This window comes from Maylandia zebra, linkage group LG7 (assembly GCF_041146795.1).
Source record: "Maylandia zebra isolate NMK-2024a linkage group LG7, Mzebra_GT3a, whole genome shotgun sequence".
In the NCBI taxonomy this organism is placed as follows: Eukaryota; Metazoa; Chordata; class Actinopteri; order Cichliformes; family Cichlidae; genus Maylandia; species Maylandia zebra.
In genome coordinates this window covers 60,296,909-60,318,880 of record NC_135173.1, presented here as the reverse complement: position 1 = coordinate 60,318,880, position 21,972 = coordinate 60,296,909, and the positions used below count along the sequence as shown (strand labels likewise).

The 21,972-nt window shown below is 39.7% G+C and overlaps 1 protein-coding gene across 1 annotated transcript; it reads left to right on the top strand.

The window, feature by feature from the left end:
• The first annotated feature begins 10,038 nt into the window (after window positions 1-10,038).
• LOC101481490 (myosin heavy chain, fast skeletal muscle) lies at window positions 10,039-21,006 on the top strand. Its single transcript, XM_004564595.3, has 41 exons — window positions 10,039-10,108; window positions 10,249-10,289; window positions 10,827-11,048; window positions 11,124-11,267; window positions 11,370-11,526; window positions 11,617-11,644; window positions 11,725-11,836; window positions 11,931-12,023; window positions 12,106-12,169; window positions 12,251-12,349; window positions 12,431-12,534; window positions 12,632-12,770; window positions 12,899-13,017; window positions 13,200-13,349; window positions 13,441-13,611; window positions 13,721-14,021; window positions 14,132-14,196; window positions 14,285-14,372; window positions 14,475-14,592; window positions 14,675-14,798; window positions 15,369-15,505; window positions 15,595-15,850; window positions 15,940-16,182; window positions 16,272-16,448; window positions 16,542-16,687; window positions 16,783-16,873; window positions 16,980-17,369; window positions 17,467-17,593; window positions 17,705-17,823; window positions 17,987-18,183; window positions 18,265-18,448; window positions 18,535-18,700; window positions 18,784-18,908; window positions 19,021-19,329; window positions 19,411-19,614; window positions 19,701-19,826; window positions 19,909-20,079; window positions 20,166-20,270; window positions 20,396-20,491; window positions 20,608-20,739; window positions 20,908-21,006. Exons 3-41 carry the CDS (start codon window positions 10,842-10,844, stop codon window positions 20,926-20,928), a joined length of 5,805 nt encoding a protein of 1,934 aa, XP_004564652.1. The 5' UTR covers window positions 10,039-10,108; window positions 10,249-10,289; window positions 10,827-10,841; the 3' UTR covers window positions 20,929-21,006.
• Window positions 21,007-21,972: the final 966 nt, after the last annotated feature.

Here is a 21,972-nt window from a genome sequence, read left to right as displayed (position 1 = left end):
TCAAAAACGTCACAGTTTAAGTTTAGCGCCTCATAAGCGGACTTAGATGCGATAACATGTCTACTCATTTCCAGGCTTACGAGCTGCAGTCACCCACCTTTTTTCAGACGAAGTATTGCAGTTTTACTTCTATAAGTACTTTGGTGATTCGGTTTTAAAGGAACTTCAACAGCCATCTCGTCCTTCAAAATCCCCACCCTGACCACATTTCCTGATCTTTGACCTCCCAGTCGGCACTCTTTCATTTCATTTTCTTTATTTGTCAAAGACCATACACAAAAAAAAATAATGAACTAAGAAAAATTTCATTGTACCAAACATGATTAAAACTATTAACTGTGCCACAAAGGATCCATACATACACACTGTATACTCGTGTTTTATTTTTTATTACTTTTCACGATCGCTCTGTACAGCTTTTCAGTTGGCTTGTTCTTGGCATAGTGTTCTCCTCCGGTCCCAGCTGGCAGCTGAAATAGCAGGACTGATCACCCAAATTAGTCCCAACTGCTCTACCAGCCTTCAGGCACTGCCCACCAAACCTACTGCCCCACCACTTCTCTGCAGCAGAGCAGACCACACCCCTGCCACATACTGCCATTGCCTGACTGAGGCCAGGGAGCCATCCGGCAGAGCCTATCCCCCACGCCAGTGGGAGAGGAAATCCCCCATGATCATCTGCGCCCCCGACCACCTTTAACTTCAAAGGTGAGAGCCAGATACTACTGCGTGATCTTGCCATTGGCATCCTTGGTAAATGGTAAATGGCCTGTATTTGTATAGCGCTTTTATAGTCCCTAAGGACCCCAAGCGTTTTACACAACCAGTAATCGACCCATTAACACACACATTTACACACTGGTGATGACAAGCTACATTGTAGCCACAGCCACCTTGGGGCGCACTGACAGAGGCGAGGCTGCCGGACACTGGCGCCATCGGGCCCTCTGACCACCTTCATGCAGTGGAGCCATTGCAGCTGGGCATGGTCTGAACAGAGGGTGAATGACTGTCCCAGGATGTAATAGTGAAACGAGTCAACCGCCCACCGGATGGCCAGACATTCCTTCTTTATCTGGCCTCTCTTTCTAACACTTCACAGCTGATGTATACAACCGGGCAGTTGACCCCCCTTACAAGCTGGGACAAAACAGCTCCCACTCTTCTGTTTGAGGCATCAGTCTGCAGAATTAAAGGGTGTGAAAAGGGTCTCCCCACAGAGAGCCTTCATCACATGCACAAATCCTGCTCAGTTCACTGGACCAGATCTGGCACCCCCTTTCGGGTGACATTGGTTAAGGGCTGGTCAGCTCCTCAAAGTTTGGCACAAATAGTTGGTAATAACCAGTCAACCCCAAGAACCATCTCACCTCTTTTTTGGTCTTGGAATGCGGGCAGGATGTGATGGTTGTAGTTCTCTCCAAATGCGGGTGCAACTGCTTGACTCCTAAGTGGTACCCGAGATACTGTACCTCCCTCTGTGGAACTGCATACTTTTTTGGGTTGGCTGTGAGCTTGCCTGCCTTAGAGACGCCAGGACTACAGCCACTCGCTGCACATGCTGTGGATTATGACATCATCCAGGTAGGCGGCAGCATATGCAGCGTGTGGATGCAGCACCTGGTCCATAAGGAGCTGGAACGTGGCAGGGGCTCTGAACAAGCTGAATGGAAGTGTGACAAATTGGTACAAACCGCGCAGAGTGGAATGCCCTTTGTTAAAATCAGTGTAGTTAAAAAAATGTGCCTAACCAGGAGCTCATTGATCTGCGCATTGGATAAGCATCAAACTGCAACACTTCATTCACTTTGCAGTGGCCAACACAGAACCCTATAAACTCATCTTTCTTCACTGTAAAAACTATGGCATCCTTGCCAAACCGCGCACTGTGCTACTCTTCTATTACTCCCATATCAAGCATCGCAGCCAATTCCTTCTTAAGCAACTTGTCTTTTATGTTCAGGTAACCTGTAGGGCCAAAAACGCATTGTCATGCTAGGGCGCCATTTCAAAATGGTGATCTATGAAATTTGTATGGCTGGGCAGGCGGGAGAACACATCTGCAAACCACTTTTGCAGCAAAGTAGCATCTGCTCTCTGCGCCTGTGTGAGATGATCATCATAATCTAGGAGGCAGGAATGGTGGAACGTGGCACCTCCGGCCTGAACTGATCTCTCTCCTGAACCATGCTCACCAGAGAAACAGTTTCAGCCTCTCTCCATGCTTTCAAGAGGTTGAGGTGATATATCTGTGTGGCTCCTCCCCTGTCAGACTGTACAACCTCATAGTCAACATGCCCCCTTTGCCATGTGACCACAAAGGGTCCTTGGCACTTGATGAGTAATTTGGAGCTAAAAAAGGGAGCAACACAAGCACTTTTTCTCGTGGTGAAAATGAGTCTAAGCCCTCTGTCGTCCTGTTTCTGGGCCTGGAGCATGTGGCAACCCCGCCAATGTGTGTAGCTTTGCTCTGAGGTCCAGAACATATTGTATTTCATTTTTTAGCCGGGCTTGGACCTTCCCCACAGTTGTTTCTTTCCACGGCTTCCTGCCAAACAACAACTAAGCATATCAATATATAACACCACCCTTTTGACCTGATATGGCTTTTACTTTCTCATCATCAGACTGAGACTATGATGACTGATTTAATCCATGTACATAGACACATACCATGATTTAGCACCATCCGTCAATCCATTCATCTATCTATAAATTTAATCTGTTTGTGTGTGTACCATTAAATTTCTGTGAGCCAGCATAAACATGTGAGGTCAGTGCAACTGAAAACATGACAGGAAAAAGTTAAATATATATTATATTACATAACCATTAATAATTCAGTGACAGTCACCCCAGACAAAAAAAAATTCCATATCATTTGCATGGCTCTTGTTTTCTTCCCCTTTCCTCATAGGGGAGGTGCATAGGAACCAATTTCCTCATTTACTCCTGGTTTTAAAAGCTATCTTGCTTAAATGAAGACAACTGGATTACCACGGGAAGAAATGAATTTTTAAAACATATCATAAGATTAATAGGTGTATGTTGCTAGGGGCGTTGTGTTTGTCACGAATCAGCAATAACAAGCATTTTTACTACTCAAACCGAAACGGTGTGTTCTGTTTCACAATGAATAGTTAAGTAATGGCTTCCAGCTATCTAACCAGAAGTTTTGAACAAACTCAGAGCTCTGTTGGAGGCTGCAGTGTGTTTTTTAAGTGTTTATGACAAAGCAAACACTTTTATCTATGCAACTGAGCACAGTAACAGTTTCATTTCTTTTGTGCAGGGCAGTTTAATGTGACATATTCATTTTTAAAAAATTGCATGTAAAGCTTTCGGATAATTTGTAGCCAATGTGAACAGTACAGAACACTAAGTACTGTCAAATCAAAGGTATTTCGTGACAGGTGAACAACTGGAGCAGCTCAGAGACAGCTTTTTACCCTCCCATTCTTTAAACACATGCTCACTCTTACAATCACCACTGCAGTAGCCTTTATAACTACTCATATTTCATGGCTATGATAGTGGAGCCCTAAAACATGTTGCACACACAGACCTAGCATGTGTGTTACTGCACTCCAAGTTAGCAAACAACTGGTGCACTCTGAACACTAAACCGCACTCACACAAAAGTGAAGGCCAAAAGTTCTCGCAGAGACTGGGGCACACTGGACATTCCTGTAAAGTTAAGTCAATAATACCTATGTGCCTGCATTTGCATGCAAAAGACCCCAGTAACTATACAATTTCTATATCAGTTTATTATTTAGAACAAATGACCTAAATCTTTCCAAAAAGAAAAGCTGCCCAGAATTTTGTACATTTTAAAAAAAAGTACTAAACCCTCTATTATGTATAACAACAGAATCGGCTCCTTCAGACCATTAAATCGACTGTCACCAACCTCCACTGTGTATATTCAGTCAGACTGTTTTAAACCTCAAGTATAATTGTTTATTTCAGTACAAAAAAGCGTTTTCCTCACATGCAATTTGGTTTTTAAAGCAATCACTGTAAAATAAAACACACTAAAATCCACTGAGTGTTAAAATATCAGCAGTTAAATGAGATGATGTTATAGGGACAAGCACACATATGGAATTAATTAAAAAGGCATTTATAACTTAAAATGTGAGTAAAAATATTCAGTTTTTTCAAGGACAATAGATCTAATGGTCCATTTCCAACATTTACATGTTTTGAACATTTAGATATTTTGCTGTGTTTGTATTCCAGGGAATTCCTGTCCAAGTGCAGGAAGATCCAGTACAGGCACAAGGAGGATGAGGAGGATGCTAATGTTGCAAGTCTCAGATCAACCAGCTGAGCGCTAAGAGCTATGACTCTAGGAAGGTAAATATATATATCAGTTTAGACAATATCTCAAATAGCAGTAAACACACACTTTCTCTTTTATTTATATTAATATATGTAAATTGTACTTCATTTCAATTTATTGTATCATATAATGTGATATGGTTTATGTTGAAACAATAAAGATTAAATGGTTGCCCTTAAATTGATCCTTTGCCTTTATTTTTTTCTTTATCTGTGAAAGGTAGCTAATATAAGGATTTAATACACGTCAAGCATAACTGTTTGATTTGAGAAGCACTAAGGATCTTGAGAAATATAAAACAATACCAGTTGTTTGTAACACGTTTCTGTCACAGATCATCACTTGACCTTTATATTAAATATTCTTTCTGTCAGTAAATAAAAATATTGTTAATGTAGAACTGTACAGTAAATGTTAGCCACAATCGCTTTGCCTAATGTTTTGGGGCTTTTTGCAACAGAAGTGAGAAATATAATGTAATATGGTAAATAGTTACTTAAATATCAATTAATTTTTTATCAGTTAATGTTATAAATCAGGGGTGTGAAAAGAATTTTACATTGCGGGCCACATACAGCCCACTTTGAACCATTTAAACTCGTTTTTCAGTCAGTGTAAAGAAGTCACATATTTAACAGTTTTTCTACATGATAAAGAAAACGCTGCTGTGACGAAGAAAGAAATCTGTCAGTATGACTCTATGGACTTAAATGGGTAAAATTACAGAAAAAGTTCTTGTAGCTCATTCCCCACACTGTCCATTTTTTTGTTGTTTTTTAACTGTAGTGGTAAAAGAACCTGAAATTCTATAGTAGAAAGTGAAAAACAAATTTTTCTGTCATTTAATTGTTTATTGCTTAATTTCTTTCTGTAATATAAAGGGAGGTAGGAAAGGCTGTAAAAGTTATGAAAATAGTTAAAAGTCCAAAACTGATGCTTGTCTGTAGTGAGGATAAGATCAACCATATTAAGAATTATAAATAGTTTCAAGTGCACACCACTGTTAAGCAATACTTAACAAGTCGTCTTTGCGACACAAGTCAATCTTTTCAATGCTAGCTTGATTAACAAAATTAAGCAGGTCAAAACTCATCTTCAACCGCAACCATGAAACATAGCCACCCTAAACTCACGACACAATTTCATCAATTTAAGTTGTCCACAGCATAAAAAGATCCTGGACGAGCCCCCACTTGTGTTACGTCCACCCCACCATGGTGGAGGCAAAGGAAGGAAGGAGACAGCAACACCAGAAAACCACAATCAATGAAGGAGGACAACAGGAAAGTTAAGAATTAGGCAGGATTTATTGGTTGCTTGCCTTGATAGTCAAGGCTAGCAACCAACAAGATCAACCAAATTAAGAATTATAAATAGCTTCAAGTGCACATTAAGGTCTGTGAGACTAATTTAGACTCTCAGACACTGAGCTATTCAAAGACACTTTGTATAAAGCTTATTTTATGTAATATTCAATTTTGAACTGTAAATTGTATGCATAAGGTGTATAATGTTTTCATAGGCCTGAACAAATTTAAAACCTTTTGTCCTCCACAATGGAAATAGTTGAAAAATAAAAATTGGTATCACTTTAGCCAACTCCTCTTTCTGCCCCCCTTCCTTCATTCACATAATGGTACGATCCTAGTCTGTCTTCACGTGGGATTGGTTGCGTGTTGTGCCCATCAAAATAAAACATAAAATCCCACCCCTGCCAGCATGGATTCTCAGCAGGGCTGAAGATTCTCACATACCAACGGGCCATTAATAATTGACATATGAAATTATCTCGTGGGTCAGATGTGGTGCACAAACCTTAAGTTTGACACTCCTAGTATAAATCATCCACACCACACCTAGGGTGAACTTCTTTCTGTGGAAGCATTTTTATTCTTTGTTCCCCTGTCCCACAAATTGAGACAATGCTCCATATTTTGACTGGTTCTGCTGGACGAACACTTTTCTCAAATCTGGGTCTTATACACATAGAAAGGAAAACCTTTTAATTACAGTGAAAGGAACATCCCAAGTCACAGACAATATCCCAAGTTACACATAGCAAGCTTTGCAGATTTTTAAAAATATGATAAAAACTACTACAAAGAAAAAGAATTCTGAGTATATTCTGCAAAACAGTTTTTTCTAGAGGTTCTTTCTGTTGTGTAGAAAAATTAGTTGTAAAGGGACATAGTATATGTGTGTCAAAGTTTCTAAAATTGTCAGACGTGCCAAAATGAAGCGTGTCAGATCCAAACCAAAACCAAAAAAAAAAAAAAAAAAACACTGAAATGAAAGTGAAATAAATGAGAAGCTTGAGATTAGAAAAACAAACTTAAGCTTCGTTTTATCATTATTGCACTTACTTAGCAAGAGAGTTGGAAATGTAATATATTTGTCCTGTATGTGCTCGATGACAAGTTCACATTGTTGCTGTGGCCTCAGTTTGTTGGGATCCTAAACACACCACATGATAGAGCTTGACTTGCTGTCACTGTATCAGGATGAAGGAGCTAATCAAAGATACCTAAATGCCAAATTTCTTAGGTTTGCCATGATCACGAAAGCTTCTTACATGCACACACATATATATATATATATATTATTTACATTAAAAAGTATTATTGACCAGCACAAGTGTCAAAATAAACATTAGAGAATCCAAATTCCAAGACTGTGTTTTTACCGAGTGAAAATTTCATGTCGAAATGTTTAAGAAGTTTGTCATACTAAAGACTGTGACATTTCAGTGATTGTATTGCACAACAAGTGGAATTAGGTTGACATTGAAACTGCAGTGATGTGCATGTGCCAAAAGTGGACTTGAAGCTGTGTCTGCAGAGTCGGTTGAAGTGTTAATAGGTTGACATATGAGTGTGAATGCCTGAGAGATATCTCTTACAGCTAATCACATGAAATTATTTGTATAATTTAGTTATTATGAAACTATTACACAATGGCATTACAAGTTATTGATGACAATTTAAAAATCATTTTCTGTTTGTTAATATTTTTAATTAAAATTAAAAATATATCCATTAATAAAAGTTTGAAATGTGTGTTTTGTCATTAATTGGTCCAACCATTTGACAAGGGACTTGACATGAGCTATTTTAAGTAGGGATTATGAACAATTCAGGATGTGCATTTGGTGATGGAAACATGACACATGAGATCTACGTACTAGCGACAAATGCTAAACTCATGTACCCATCAGCTGTCTTCCTGACCATATTTGGTTTATGTTATATATTTAACTTATGCGTTGTAAGCAAACACACTGAATGCATTCATATCTGTGTATGTAGTAGAAGACGTGAAAGTTGTTTGTGCAATATGTTTATGTGTTAGATCACTCTGGCCCAACAATTATGTGCTTTTAAAATTATGAAGTGTATAAAAACATTAAATAATTAATTACCTATAAATTACCTATAAATATATGTATATAACTTTTTTCCACTTATAAAAAATGCATTAGACAAATTGTTTAATCTTCAGTAAATATGAATTAAATTTTCTTATTATTGCATATGTTTTATAAATCATTGGTAGCTCATTCAAAAAGGTTTGTAATAAAAATATTGTATCCAACTATTGCTCTGCATTGTCTTTTTATTCTTTGCTGTAATTAACAATAACATTTTTTCTATAGACATAAGAAAATCTCAGCTGAGTGCAGCCTGTCACCAGGTGGCAGAAAGCAAGCAATATTCCTTTTCAAAACAGACACTGGGTGCATATGAGGATGCAAATTAGGGAGAAGAAAATCAAACAGAAAAATCTGGATATTCTTGCTAAGGACCTACATCACTCGAATCATCCTAGTATTTATATATTATAAATTTATCAAATAAAATTAACATTTTTAATTAGAAAGATAGAATGCAAAGTGTCTTTTTGTGTTTTTAAAACCCCTATATAATTTATATTCATGCTAATTCAAGTGGGGATTATTAACAGTGTGCATTTGCTGATGGAAGTATGAAACATTTGATGCACGTACTAGCGACAAATGCTGAACTCAAGTAACCATGAGCTGCCTTCCTGGCCGTGTTTAATGTATGCTTTGTAAGCAAACACACTGAGTGCATTCAAGTCTGTGTGAGCTGTAGAAGATTGTATTTGTGGTCAGATTATCAATATTAATATGAATATCAACACCTTAATTATTATATACTTTGGCAGTATAGTTTAATATTAATTAATGCTAACTGTATATGTTTGATACGTTATTGATAGCTCATTCAAAAAGGTTTTTTAAAGAAACAGTCTGGAAATCTAACTATTGTCCTGCATTTGTCTGTTTATTTATTGTTTTTACCATAATTATGAATAACATTGCTATTGCCCCACATATGATTCTCCACTGAGTGCAGCTTGTCAGCAGCGCTCAAAAAGTAAGCAATGGTTTCAAAATGAGCCTTGTAAGAAGGCTCACTTTGTTTCGTAAGGCACACATATTATTAGCTGTGCTAAAACATCTACAAAGCAGCAAACACGACATTCATTTGTCACAGTGTTTAGTTGCCATCCTTAACCTACAGTAAAAACTTGACCTTGTACTTGGCCTGGCACCGCAGACTTGACCTAGTGTTAATAAATTCCAACACACAATTCCCACTTGAAGCATTGAACGTTGCCATTCCAACATATATCTCTAACTAATCTGTGTGGCATGGCAACAGCTGTGGCCAACTTGGATTTATGGCATTCCAGAAATGACCCTAAGACACAGAAAGAAACTGTTGAATTGTATAAAATTGTTTCAGTGTCTCCTTAATTATAAACCGATGTTTATAGTTTTTAATGTTTTCTTTCATGTTTTTATATCCTCATCCTTCTAATGAAGCATCCTGAGTCTCAGATAGCATCATGTATGAGCTTAGCTTGCAATTCAGGTTGTGATTGTATCAAAAGAGAAGTGGGATATCTTTGGCATTATCCTAAACTGCTCATGAAAATCAGACATTTTTGCGGTTACTTTCCCGTCTTAATCTAGTTGGTAAATCAGTAGGAACATATTACAAATACAAATACTTTGTACTAATAAATTAATAAGAAAAACAAACAAAAATATTTCAAAGTTTATACAGGTCAATGGAATTAAATGATAGTAAATCATTGTGTAAGTGTAACAATAAGGTACTGTTCAAGTCTATCTTCAAATATTATTAGAAAATAGACTTGAAGTCTCTAAACACTGGAGTTGTGGTTACACTCATACACCGTCAGTGAAAAATGAGCCGCTTTGCAGCCTGTGCAGACAGCTGTTTTCATTAAAAGTTCAGCTGTAAGTAGATCTTCATCTGTGTGACACTGTCCTGAAAAATACAGCTGAAATACAACCTGTAGTGTAAAATATGGCAAAGGCAACCAGGGGGAATCATTGTTTTGGAGATGCTTCATAAAATAAATCAGCTTCACAACTGCAACTTGAAAAAACACAAAGCATTTTTTGGAATCCCCTTTTCTTTTGCACCTTGTTTCTTTAATGTGGACATGATACTTTGAATTGTTTTTAAGTGAGAAATCCTTTGCTTTCTTTAAAAATAGCTTTAATTAAAGGATGTTTAGAAGTGAAAGCTGATGTACAGTATGTCCTTGCACTATGTTTCAGCGGATGTCTGCTCACTCTGGTATCCACACCACATTTGGCATTTCTCCCATATATAACTTTGTCGGGTAAGCATGCTGCATTGAATATAAGCAGTCCGCGAGAGCACATCACTCTGTGGTAGAAGAAGAAGACTTTTGCTTGTGGTAGGTTTGTCTTCTATCTGCTTTGGAACTGGTAGTATCTTCATTATTATTATAATAGTACTTAAATAAATACATTTATTTACTTTTTTAAAAACAAGTATTTTCCAAGTAATTGACAATATCTCATATGTGTTCAACAGGATTGTGCAATATAACATACTTTTGACAGAAACAGAGTCAGGTATGGACAACTTTTAACTATTTAAAATTGTCAGTATTTTATGTTTTATATTATTTGTCTTTGGGCAGCACGGTGGCACGGTGGTTAGCACTGTTGCCGCACAGCAAGAAGGTCCTGAGTTCAATTCCAACATCAGGCCGGGGTCTTTCTGTGTGGAGTTTGCATGTTCTCCCCGTGTTTGCGTGGGTTCCCACCGTCCAAAGACATGCAGCTTGTGGGGATAGGTTAATTGGAAAAAATCCAAATTGCCACTAGGTGTGAATGTGAGTGTGAATGGTTGTTTGTCCCTGTGTGTTGGCCCTGCGACAGACTGGCGTCTGGACTGGCCTGTCCAGGGTGTACCCGCCTCTCGCCCTATGACAGCTGGGATAGGCTCCAGCACGCCCCGCAACCCTGCAAAGGATAAGCAGAAGCGAATGGATGGATGGACGGATTATTTGTCTTTGATGTTAAGGTGTTAGCTGTCCACTCACAAGAACTCAGCGATAACTCTAACATATTTGTCTAAGATTACACTTATTTGTCATAACATCATAGAAGTAAACCGCCACCATGAGTACGGACGCAGAGATGGCCGTTTATGGCAAAGCTGCCATTTACCTCCGTAAGCCAGAGAAGGAGAGAATTGAGGCTCAGAACAAACCTTTTGATGCCAAGTCTGCCTGCTATGTGACTGATGCCAAAGAGCTGTACTTGAAGGGTACTATCATCAAGAAAGATGGTGCCAATGTCACCGTCAAAGTCTTGGACACTCAGGAGGTCGGTATTATAAAGTTAGAGTTTACTGAGAGTCAGATGTGACAAATTCTCATCGTGATCAATGTGCTGTTGCAGGACAGGACAGTCAAAGAAGACGACGTCTCCCCAATGAACCCTCCCAAGTTCGACAAAATTGAGGACATGGCCATGATGACCCACCTCAATGAAGCCTCTGTGCTGTATAACCTCAAAGAGCGTTATGCAGCATGGATGATCTATGTGAGACTGTCTTCCTAAGAAGCAAAACTTTTAAAATTACTCTTCTAACAGCAACTGTTAATTAACATCCACTTTTTAAAAAATCTCTTTAACCACTTTTAGACCTACTCTGGGTTGTTCTGCGCCACAGTAAATCCCTACAAGTGGCTCCCAGTGTACGACTCTGAAGTCGTCGCTGCCTATAGAGGCAAGAAGCGTATGGAGGCTCCACCCCACATCTTCTCTGTCTCTGACAACGCTTATCAGTTCATGCTTACTGGTATGCCTTTAACTCAAAAATCAAATATTTAATCATATATATGGTGATAACTACAGAAATACATAGTGAACTCCTTTTTCATTTTAACAGATAGGGAGAACCAGTCTGTCTTGATCACGTAAGTGACACATTGTTTGACTTTGTTTAAAATAGTTCAGCATTTCGAACAAACTCTTAAAAGTATTTGTCTACACCCAGTGGAGAATCTGGTGCCGGAAAGACTGTGAACACCAAGCGTGTCATCCAGTACTTTGCCACTATCTCAGTTGGTGGAGATAAGAAGAAGGAACAAACATCCGGCAAAATGCAGGTACACAAACGTGATATGATTAGTAAAATCATTACAAAATATACTTCAGTAAGAAAAATAATTTTCTCATATATTTCTTAAACCTGGGTTTAAGGGGTCCCTGGAGGATCAGATTATTGCAGCCAATCCCTTGCTGGAGGCTTACGGTAACGCCAAAACTGTGAGGAATGACAACTCTTCTCGTTTTGTAAGTATGGAGTGATCTTTAGATAGGAGAAATAGTGTTATGATTGTTGCGTGACTTTGACAGCTCCTTTTGTTCCAAACAGGGTAAATTCATCAGGATTCATTTTGGCACAACTGGCAAACTGGCTAGTGCTGATATTGAGACATGTAAGTGACAAATTCACAATGTGAGTAGCTCATCTGACTTTGGGACAAACTGTGACTTCAAAATTTGATCAAAATCTGCAGATCTGCTGGAGAAGTCTAGAGTGACATTCCAGCTTCCCGATGAGAGAGGTTACCACATCTTCTACCAGATGATGACAAACCACAAGCCAGAGCTGCTTGGTAAGCAGCAAAACCAAAGTTGTTGCACAGTTCTCATTTTAAACAATTTATTAAACACTTGTGTTTTATTCTTTTTTCCAGAAATAGCCCTCATCACAACCAACCCCTACGACTTCCCCATGTGCAGCATGGGTCAGATTACTGTGGCCAGCATTGATGACAAAGTTGAGCTGGAAGCAACAGATGTGAGTGAGATTTGATTTATAATTAAAATATCAATGATGTTTGTCTTTAAGAAAAAAAAGTGTTTATGCAGTGTTTTATGTGGACACTTTTGAACAGAATGCTATTGACATCCTGGGCTTCAGTAATGAGGAGAAGATGAGCATCTACAAAATGACTGGTGCTGTGCTTCATCATGGTAACATGAAGTTCAAGCAGAAGCAGCGTGAGGAGCAAGCTGAGCCTGATGGCACAGAGGGTGAGTACTTAGTTAAAAAAAATACTTGTGAATAAGAGCAGTATGGTTGCCAATTAGACTAAAAAATCCTTGTCACATACTGTATAATGTATGTACTGTATAATAATGTTATAAATTGCTGTTTTCAGATGCTGACAAGGTTGCTTACTTGCTGGGTTTGAACTCTGCTGACATGCTGAAGGCTCTGTGCTATCCCAGAGTGAAGGTCGGAAATGAGTATGTCACCAAGGGACAGACTGTACCTCAGGTAAATGAGACAAACTGGTACAAAAAACATGCGCTGCTTAAATCAGAGCGTATTTGGATCAAATGAAACATAATCATGTACCAGATTTAATAGATAATTATTTGCCAGGTATATGTTTGTTAAATATTTGGTCTTAAATGCATTTTGTGATTCAATCAAATTTTCCCTTTTTATTTTTTTAGGTGCTGAACTCTGTGACAGCCCTGGCCAAGTCCATCTATGAAAAGATGTTCTTGTGGATGGTCATCCGTATCAACCAGATGTTGGACACAAAGCAGCAAAGGAATTACTTCATTGGTGTCCTGGATATTGCTGGCTTTGAGATCTTTGATGTAAGCTTTATTGCTAACAAATGGGGAAACTCTACTTCAATTATAAGATCCCGCTTAGTGATTTTTTCCCTACCCTTTTCTCCCCTCACAGTTCAACACCTTGGAACAACTGTGCATTAACTTCACCAATGAGAAACTGCAACAGTTTTTCAACCACCACATGTTCGTCCTGGAGCAAGAGGAGTACAAGAAGGAGGGTATTATCTGGGAGTTCATTGACTTTGGCATGGACTTGGCTGCCTGCATTGAGCTTATTGAAAAGGTATACTTCAAGTTCATGTTTGAATCTTATATCTTTTTTGTGTCAGTTTTGTTATAATAGAGGAAAAGTGCCACTTGGTGACATATCTCTTTTCTTTACCTTCATCAAGCCCATGGGCATCTTCTCCATCCTTGAAGAGGAGTGCATGTTCCCCAAGGCAACTGACACATCCTTCAAGAACAAACTATATGACCAGCATCTTGGCAAGTGCAAAGCATTTGAGAAGCCAAAACCTGCCAAGGGCAAGGCTGAGGCCCACTTCTCCCTGGTGCACTATGCTGGCACTGTGGACTACAACATCGGTGGCTGGCTGGATAAGAACAAGGACCCACTGAATGAGTCTGTGCTGCAACTTTACCAGAAGTCCTCAGTTAAACTGCTGAGTCTTCTGTATCCACCTGTAGTTGAAGGTATGATGTAACTGAAAACATACATTTTCCATATTCTACATGTTATTAAGTTTTGTTTGGTATTACGAGTCTCACAATGTTTTTAATTACAATTCACAAACAAAAAACAGAGACTGGCAAGAAGGGTGGCAAGAAGAAGGGTGGCTCCATGCAGACTGTGTCTTCACAGTTCAGGGTAAGGTTTGAGAAGTAAATTAAATGTAAAATAATACATTTTTTACTTTTACTTTTCATGACAAAAATGTACTTTTGTGTACCTACAGGAGAACTTGGGCAAGCTAATGACAAACCTGAGAAGCACCCATCCTCACTTTGTGCGTTGCCTGATCCCTAACGAGTCAAAGACTCCAGGTAACCCAACATAATTTGTGTGCCTGCATGCACAGGTTTGGATTAGAAAACAGCAAATTAGTGTTTGTTCACAGTATGAACTCAAACATTTTTGTTCTACAGGTCTGATGGAGAACTTCTTGGTCATCCACCAGCTCAGGTGTAACGGTGTGCTGGAGGGTATCAGAATCTGCAGAAAAGGTTTCCCCAGCAGAATCCTCTATGGTGACTTCAAACAGAGGTGCAATTAATATCCTCGTGGACTTTTGATTCAAAATATGATAAGAAAATGCTGACACTGACAAATCACTCTCTCACAAAAGATACAAGGTACTGAATGCCAGCGTCATCCCTGAGGGCCAGTTCATTGACAACAAGAAGGCTGCAGAGAAACTGCTTGGATCAATTGATGTTGATCACGACCAGTACAGATTTGGACACACTAAGGTAAACAGCCTGATTGCATTACTATAGATCCATGCATGAATATAAAATTACTTTTTTAATTTTTAAAAATCTGTCTGCTTAAAACAATTACTTTTGGACAAAACTGAAGGAAGTAAGGTCAGTGAACTGGATGAAAACTAAAAAGAAGCTCAAGTAAAACATCAACAAGTTTCCATCCCCAAATTTCAATAGCCCTGGATTTATTATCATAGTTACACATGAAGTTCAAATCAAAATTTTACTATTTTTTCTCAAAGTACATTTAATCAACTATTTGACACATTTATCGTTATGTTTTCTTTTTTGTTTTAAAAATTCTTATTATTTTATGTGGCTCATTTGACATAAATTATGCTACTTTGTGCACACATGAGATATTGTATGGTAGACAATAAACCAACTCCCATATGTAATGCAGACGTGTCTACACAGGAGGCACAAGGTTTCTCAAATAGCATGTCATTAGTTTAGCAAGCCTTTCACTGTGTATGTTCATAAAATTCCGCAAACCTGATGTAGATTTACATTTACTTTCTGAATCATTTCTAATTCTCTCTTGTGATCATTTAGGTGTTCTTCAAGGCTGGTCTCCTGGGTACCCTTGAGGAGATGAGAGATGAAAAGTTGGCAGCTCTGGTCACCATGACTCAGGCTGTCTGCCGTGGTTTCCTCATGAGAAAGGAGTATGTCAAAATGACGGAGAGGAGGTATGTTGAACACAGCAATTAAGAGCAATGAGCCAGAATAAAAACAGTGAAAAATAACTTTGTCAATAATGGAAATCTCTTGTGCACAGGGAGTCCATCTACACCATCCAGTACAACATCCGCTCATTCATGAATGTCAAACACTGGCCATGGATGAAGGTGTACTACAAGATCAAGCCTCTGCTCAAGAGTGCTGAAACTGAGAAGGAGCTGCAGCAGATGAAGGAGAATTATGAGAAGATGAAAACAGATCTGGCTGCTGCCCTGGCCAAGAAGAAGGAACTAGAGGAGAAGATGGTGTCCCTTCTGCAGGAGAAGAACGATCTGCAGCTCCAAGTGGCATCTGTAAGTAGATATCAAGAGAAGCTGTGCCCTTTTATTTTGTTACCATAAAATGTTAACGTGTTCATGTGTGCTCTTCCAATGCAAACTAGGAATCAGAGAATCTCTCAGATGCTGAGGAGAGATGTGAGGGACTTATCAAGAGCAAGATTCAGCTGGAGGCAAAACTCAAAGAGGTAACTGAGAGACTGGAGGATGAAGAAGAAATCAATGCCGAGCTCACTGGCAAGAAGAGAAAGCTGGAGGATGAATGCTCTGAGCTCAAGAAAGATATCGATGACCTGGAGCTTACCTTGGCTAAAGTAGAGAAGGAGAAACATGCCACTGAGAACAAGGTTTGACATTTGGATTATACCTAGCAGATTAAACAACATGTATACAACAATACAGTCACATGTTAATAACACTGTAATTGCAAATGTAGGTGAAGAATCTGACTGAAGAGATGGCTTCTCAAGATGAGAGCATCGCTAAGCTGACTAAGGAGAAGAAAGCTCTTCAGGAGGCTCATCAGCAGACTCTTGATGACCTCCAGTCTGAGGAAGACAAAGTCAACACTCTGACCAAGTCCAAGACCAAGCTTGAGCAGCAAGTTGATGATGTAAGTTGAAAATGTCACAGGTGATGGCAAAACAGAGAGAGAAAAGAAACCTCTTCTTGAACAAGAGAATAACAAAGTCATATCATTGTGCAGCTTGAGGGTTCTCTGGAACAAGAGAAGAAGCTTCGTATGGACCTTGAGAGAGCCAAGAGGAAGCTGGAGGGTGATCTGAAGCTCGCCCAGGAATCCATTATGGATCTTGAGAATGACAAGCAGCAGTCTGATGAGAAACTGAAAAAGTACTTTCATTTTTTCCCCCTTTATGACAAGCATCCTTCTAAGGATTGGACATAATATGTACATTTATTAATTATGCAACTTATTATTTTCACAGGAAAGACTTTGAAATCAGTCAGCTCCTTAGCAAGATTGAGGATGAGCAGTCAATGGGTGCCCAGCTTCAGAAGAAGATCAAGGAGCTTCAGGTAGATGATACATGATGTTACATCAAATGATAGTCCATACATATTTTCTGCGTTGTACTTTAAATTTGAAAGTTTACTCAAAGGAGACACACATCTAATCCAACAGGCTCGTATTGAAGAGCTGGAGGAGGAGATTGAGGCTGAACGTGCTGCTCGCGCCAAGGTTGAGAAGCAGAGAGCTGACCTCTCCAGGGAACTTGAAGAGATCAGTGAAAGGCTGGAGGAAGCAGGTGGTGCAACTGCTGCTCAGATTGAGATGAACAAGAAGCGTGAAGCTGAGTTCCAGAAGCTCCGTCGTGACCTGGAGGAGTCTACTCTGCAGCATGAAGCCACCGCTGCTGCTCTGCGCAAGAAGCAGGCTGACAGCGTTGCTGAGCTGGGAGAGCAGATCGACAACCTCCAACGTGTGAAGCAGAAGCTTGAGAAGGAAAAGAGTGAATACAAGATGGAGATTGACGACCTGTCCAGCAACATGGAAGCTGTCGCTAAAGCAAAGGTAAACAACAAAATGCATTTATTTTAATACTTAAATCACCAGCAAATAGTGATGATATAAAAGCTTGTCACTGATGAATCTTTTTCTCCCTCTCTAGGGAAATCTTGAAAAGATGTGCCGTACTCTTGAGGACCAACTTAGTGAACTGAAGGCCAAAAACGATGAAAATGTCCGTCAGATCAATGATTTGGGTGCACAGAGAGCACGTCTGCTTACTGAAAATGGTTTGTATAAGACAACATGCAGTGATCCGAACTTAGTCCTTTATAGTGATCTTCTGTTTTCGATAGAAAAACTGAACACAAACTAAAGTTTGATGACTATTTTTACACAAGGTGAGTTCAGCCGCCAGATTGAAGAGAAAGAAGCTCTCGTCTCTCAGCTGACCAGAGGCAAACAGGCCTTCACACAGCAGATTGAGGAGCTGAAGAGACACATTGAAGAGGAGATTAAGGTAAGAAACACTTCAATGGAGGCTGGTATGGCTTACCAGACAGAGCAGGTGATCCCTATGCTGTAAGGCCCAAGTTTGAATCCATCATAAATGGTAAAAGTGCGTATAGTTTTTTGTTGGTAATTCCGACATTTTGCTCATGCAATGATGTGTCTTACACCAGGCCAAGAATGCCCTTGCCCATGCACTGCAGTCAGCTCGCCACGACTGTGACCTGCTGAGGGAACAGTTTGAAGAGGAGCAGGAGGCCAAGGCTGAGCTGCAGCGTTCAATGTCCAAGGCCAACAGTGAGGTGGCTCAGTGGAGAAGCAAATATGAAACTGATGCTATCCAGCGCACTGAGGAGCTTGAGGAAGCCAAGTGAGTATTTAGTTAGTAAGAATGTGAGCAAAAAACAAGTAAAACAATAAGCTTTTACTGAAACAATGTTTTTTCATAAAGGAAAAAGCTGGCCCAGCGCCTTCAGGAGGCAGAGGAGCAGATCGAGGCTGTTAACTCCAAGTGTGCTTCTCTGGAGAAGACCAAACAGAGGCTCCAGAGTGAAGTGGAGGACCTCATGATTGATGTGGAGAGAGCTAATGGCCTGGCCGCTAACCTGGACAAGAAGCAGAGGAACTTTGACAAGGTACCATCATTTACTTTGCTTGAACAAGACACAAACTCATGGTTTCTCTTAGTATGGGTGAATAACTGCATCGAATGTATATATAGGTGTTGGCAGAGTGGAAACAGAAGTATGAGGAGGGTCAGGCAGAGGTGGAAGGAGCTCAGAAGGAGGCTCGTTCTCTCAGCACTGAACTGTTCAAGATGAAGAACTCCTATGAGGAAGCCTTGGATCAGCTGGAGACCATGAAGCGTGAAAACAAGAACCTGCAACGTGAGTTCCTACTATGCTGTGCAAGTAACGTGTGTTCATTTTTAATGTCTTAAGACTAAACAATATCACACATGCCTCTGCAGAGGAGATCTCCGATCTGACTGAACAGATTGGTGAGACTGGAAAGAGCATTCATGAGCTGGAGAAGGCCAAGAAGCAGGTGGAGACAGAGAAGTCTGAGATCCAGACAGCTCTTGAAGAGGCTGAGGTAAATCTTTGTCTGAGGAGCTCCTCTGAAAATAAATATTCAGTTATACACAAGTAAAATCTACAAATGCAGAGATGAATATCTTTTCATATTCATTCTTTCATATGATTAGGGAACTCTGGAGCACGAAGAGTCTAAGATCCTGCGTGTTCAGCTGGAGCTCAACCAGGTCAAAGGTGAAGTAGACAGGAAGCTGGCAGAGAAAGATGAAGAGATTGAGCAGATCAAGAGGAACAGCCAGAGAGTGACTGACTCCATGCAGAGCACTCTGGATTCTGAGGTCAGGAGCAGGAATGATGCCCTGAGAATCAAGAAGAAGATGGAGGGTGATCTGAATGAGATGGAGATTCAGCTGAGCCATGCTAATCGCCAGGCTGCTGAGTCCCAGAAACAGCTGAGAAATGTCCAGGCACAGCTGAAGGTATGATAGAGCACATAGCTGTTGTACACAAGTGCATTTTTTTATTCATGTGAATATAATTTTGATATTCTTTTTTACTAGGATGCACAATTGCACCTGGATGATGCTGTCAGGTCTCAGGATGACTTCAAGGAACAAGCTGCTATGGTGGAGCGCAGGAACGGTCTCATGGTAGCTGAAATTGAGGAGCTTAGAGCTGCCCTGGAACAGACAGAGAGAAGCCGCAAAATCGCTGAGCAGGAGCTGGTGGACGCCAGTGAGCGTGTTGGTCTGCTGCACTCTCAGGTGAACATTTTTGAAGAGACACTTTAATTGTTTCTTTAGACAAACTTAAAATGAACATCCTAAAATGTAAACTTTCCATGTCTTAGAACACAAGCCTTCTGAATACCAAGAAGAAGCTTGAGGCTGACCTGGTTCAGATCCAGAGTGAAGTGGATGACACTGTTCAGGAAGCAAGAAATGCAGAGGACAAGGCCAAGAAGGCCATCACTGATGTAGGTTTATACACATGTCCACTACGACGATACAACTCAGCTTTGTCTTCATCACTCTGTTAATTGAGGTCATGTTTTCAAGGCTGCTGTGATGGCTGAGGAGCTGAAGAAGGAGCAGGACACTAGCGCTCACCTGGAGAGGATGAAGAAGAACCTTGAGGCTGCTGTTAAGGACCTGCAGCACCGCCTGGATGAGGCTGAGAATCTGGCTATGAAGGGTGGCAAGAAACAGCTCCAGAAACTTGAGTCCAGGGTAAGAAGAATGTGCAACTGAAAAATATGTGTGAAAACACACATATATAAACCATGGATTTTAAAAGTTTGCTCAATTTTCTGAAGGTGCGTGAGCTGGAGGCTGAGGTTGAAGCTGAGCAGAGGCGTGGTGCAGATGCTGTTAAGGGTGTCCGTAAATATGAGAGGAGAGTGAAGGAGCTCACCTATCAGGTAAAGCACATTAACATTTTACATCCATCCATTCTGTTCCACTTATCCTTATCAGGGTCGCGGGGGGCTGGAGCCTTTTCCAGCAACCAGTGGATCACATTTTTAAAATGTGTTTTCTTTTATAGACTGAGGAGGACAAGAAGAACATTAACAGGCTGCAGGATCTGGTTGACAAGCTGCAGCTCAAGGTGAAGGCCTACAAGAGGCAGGCTGAGGAAGCGGTAAGGACCACACACAGAAAAAAAACCCCTCAACTCTATGTCAGATTTTAGTTTTGTGCAAACAAACTGTCATCGTTTTGGACACTAAGAAATTTTGACTTATTACAATGTTACAGGAGGAGCAGGCCAATGTCCATCTGTCCAAGTACAGGAAGATCCAGCATGAGCTTGAGGAGGCCGAGGAACGTGCCGACATTGCCGAGTCCCAGGTCAACAAGCTGAGAGCTAAGAGCCGCGACTCTGGCAAGGTAAATGTACACACACTTTAGACTTTGCACAAAGTTATAAGAAGAAATATCCCAATTCTGCTTTGAATTTCATAAAATTGGCTACAGACAATAATTTGATTTGTTTTCACTGAATGCTCTGTTTTTATACACACAGACCCATATGTACTGTTTTCTTTTGTTCTACAGGGAAAAGATGCAGCTGAGTAAAGCACACGTGTGAACTGTGCATTTCTAATCATATAATATGATGTGAAATACACTCCAATAAAATATTTTTTATCACAATTTCCTGTCTGTGATATTTTCATAGTAATAAACAAGAGAGTAAACATGACACACGGGTAATCTAAGTGCTAATGAATCTTTACTGAGGTATCCTGCATTCAGTTATTAATTTAGGCATGAATACATAGAAGTATATCTCAATTAACATCTTAGGACTTTGAGCACAAACAACTCAGAGCGAAGATACTCCAGAGGGACTCGTGAATGTAGATAAGAAGTTAGAGACAGGGGTTTGGGAGGGAAAAAACAATCACAATAACCTGCACTTAAAGAATCAACATGAACATAAATAAATAGGTAACATTAATAACTTCATTCAAAATGCATTCTTGTGTATTTTAAGCTTTCTTTGTAATCCAGTGCTCTAGCTTGAAAAACATACCCCACATAATCCGTTTCAAATTCAGCTACAGAATGTGTGCAGTGAAAAAAAGTGACACACCGAGTTTGAGAAGAATGTTTAACAAAGAGCTTATTTTACTCATTGGATCACATTTTAAAAAGAGCCTGGCTTTCTGCATAACAATCATAATGAGGATTCAAAACTAATCATTGCTGTTCGTGAAGCACATGCTAGCTGAATGAGACTGGCATAGCTAAAATAAAAGCAATACAACACTGTACCTGTATATTACTCACCTGACCATGGGTTTTTGCTCTTTGCTGTGTGGATATTCTCCCTGGTTTCCTAAACCTTTGTCCAATCATGCTCAGCTCATTTCTGGCTTCTTTTTCTTTTCTCATTAATGGATTGGGTGATAAAGCATCCTGCCTGACAGCCTAAAAAAGGAGACTTAAAAGCAGAAGCAAGTCTTTTAAAACATGTATTCAAAGTTGTTTTTTTTTTTTGTTTTTTTTTTATTTCTTCATTTTTGATAACTTCAATTATTGGGATTAGTCAACTGGAAAATTAAAAGAAATTATGATGGTTCTGATATTCCACGTGTGGCTTTGTCACTTCCACTT

Bases quoted from the DNA above. Each gene is read 5' to 3' on its own strand.
- LOC101481490 (XM_004564595.3), top strand. From the start codon at position 10,842: ATGAGTACGGACGCAGAGATGGCCGTTTATGGCAAAGCTGCCATTTAC. The intron at 12,771-12,898 runs GTGAGTACTTAG...TGCTGTTTTCAG, and splicing joins TGAGCCTGATGGCACAGAGG to ATGCTGACAAGGTTGCTTAC. The intron at 14,197-14,284 runs GTAAGGTTTGAG...GTGTACCTACAG, and splicing joins CTGTGTCTTCACAGTTCAGG to GAGAACTTGGGCAAGCTAAT.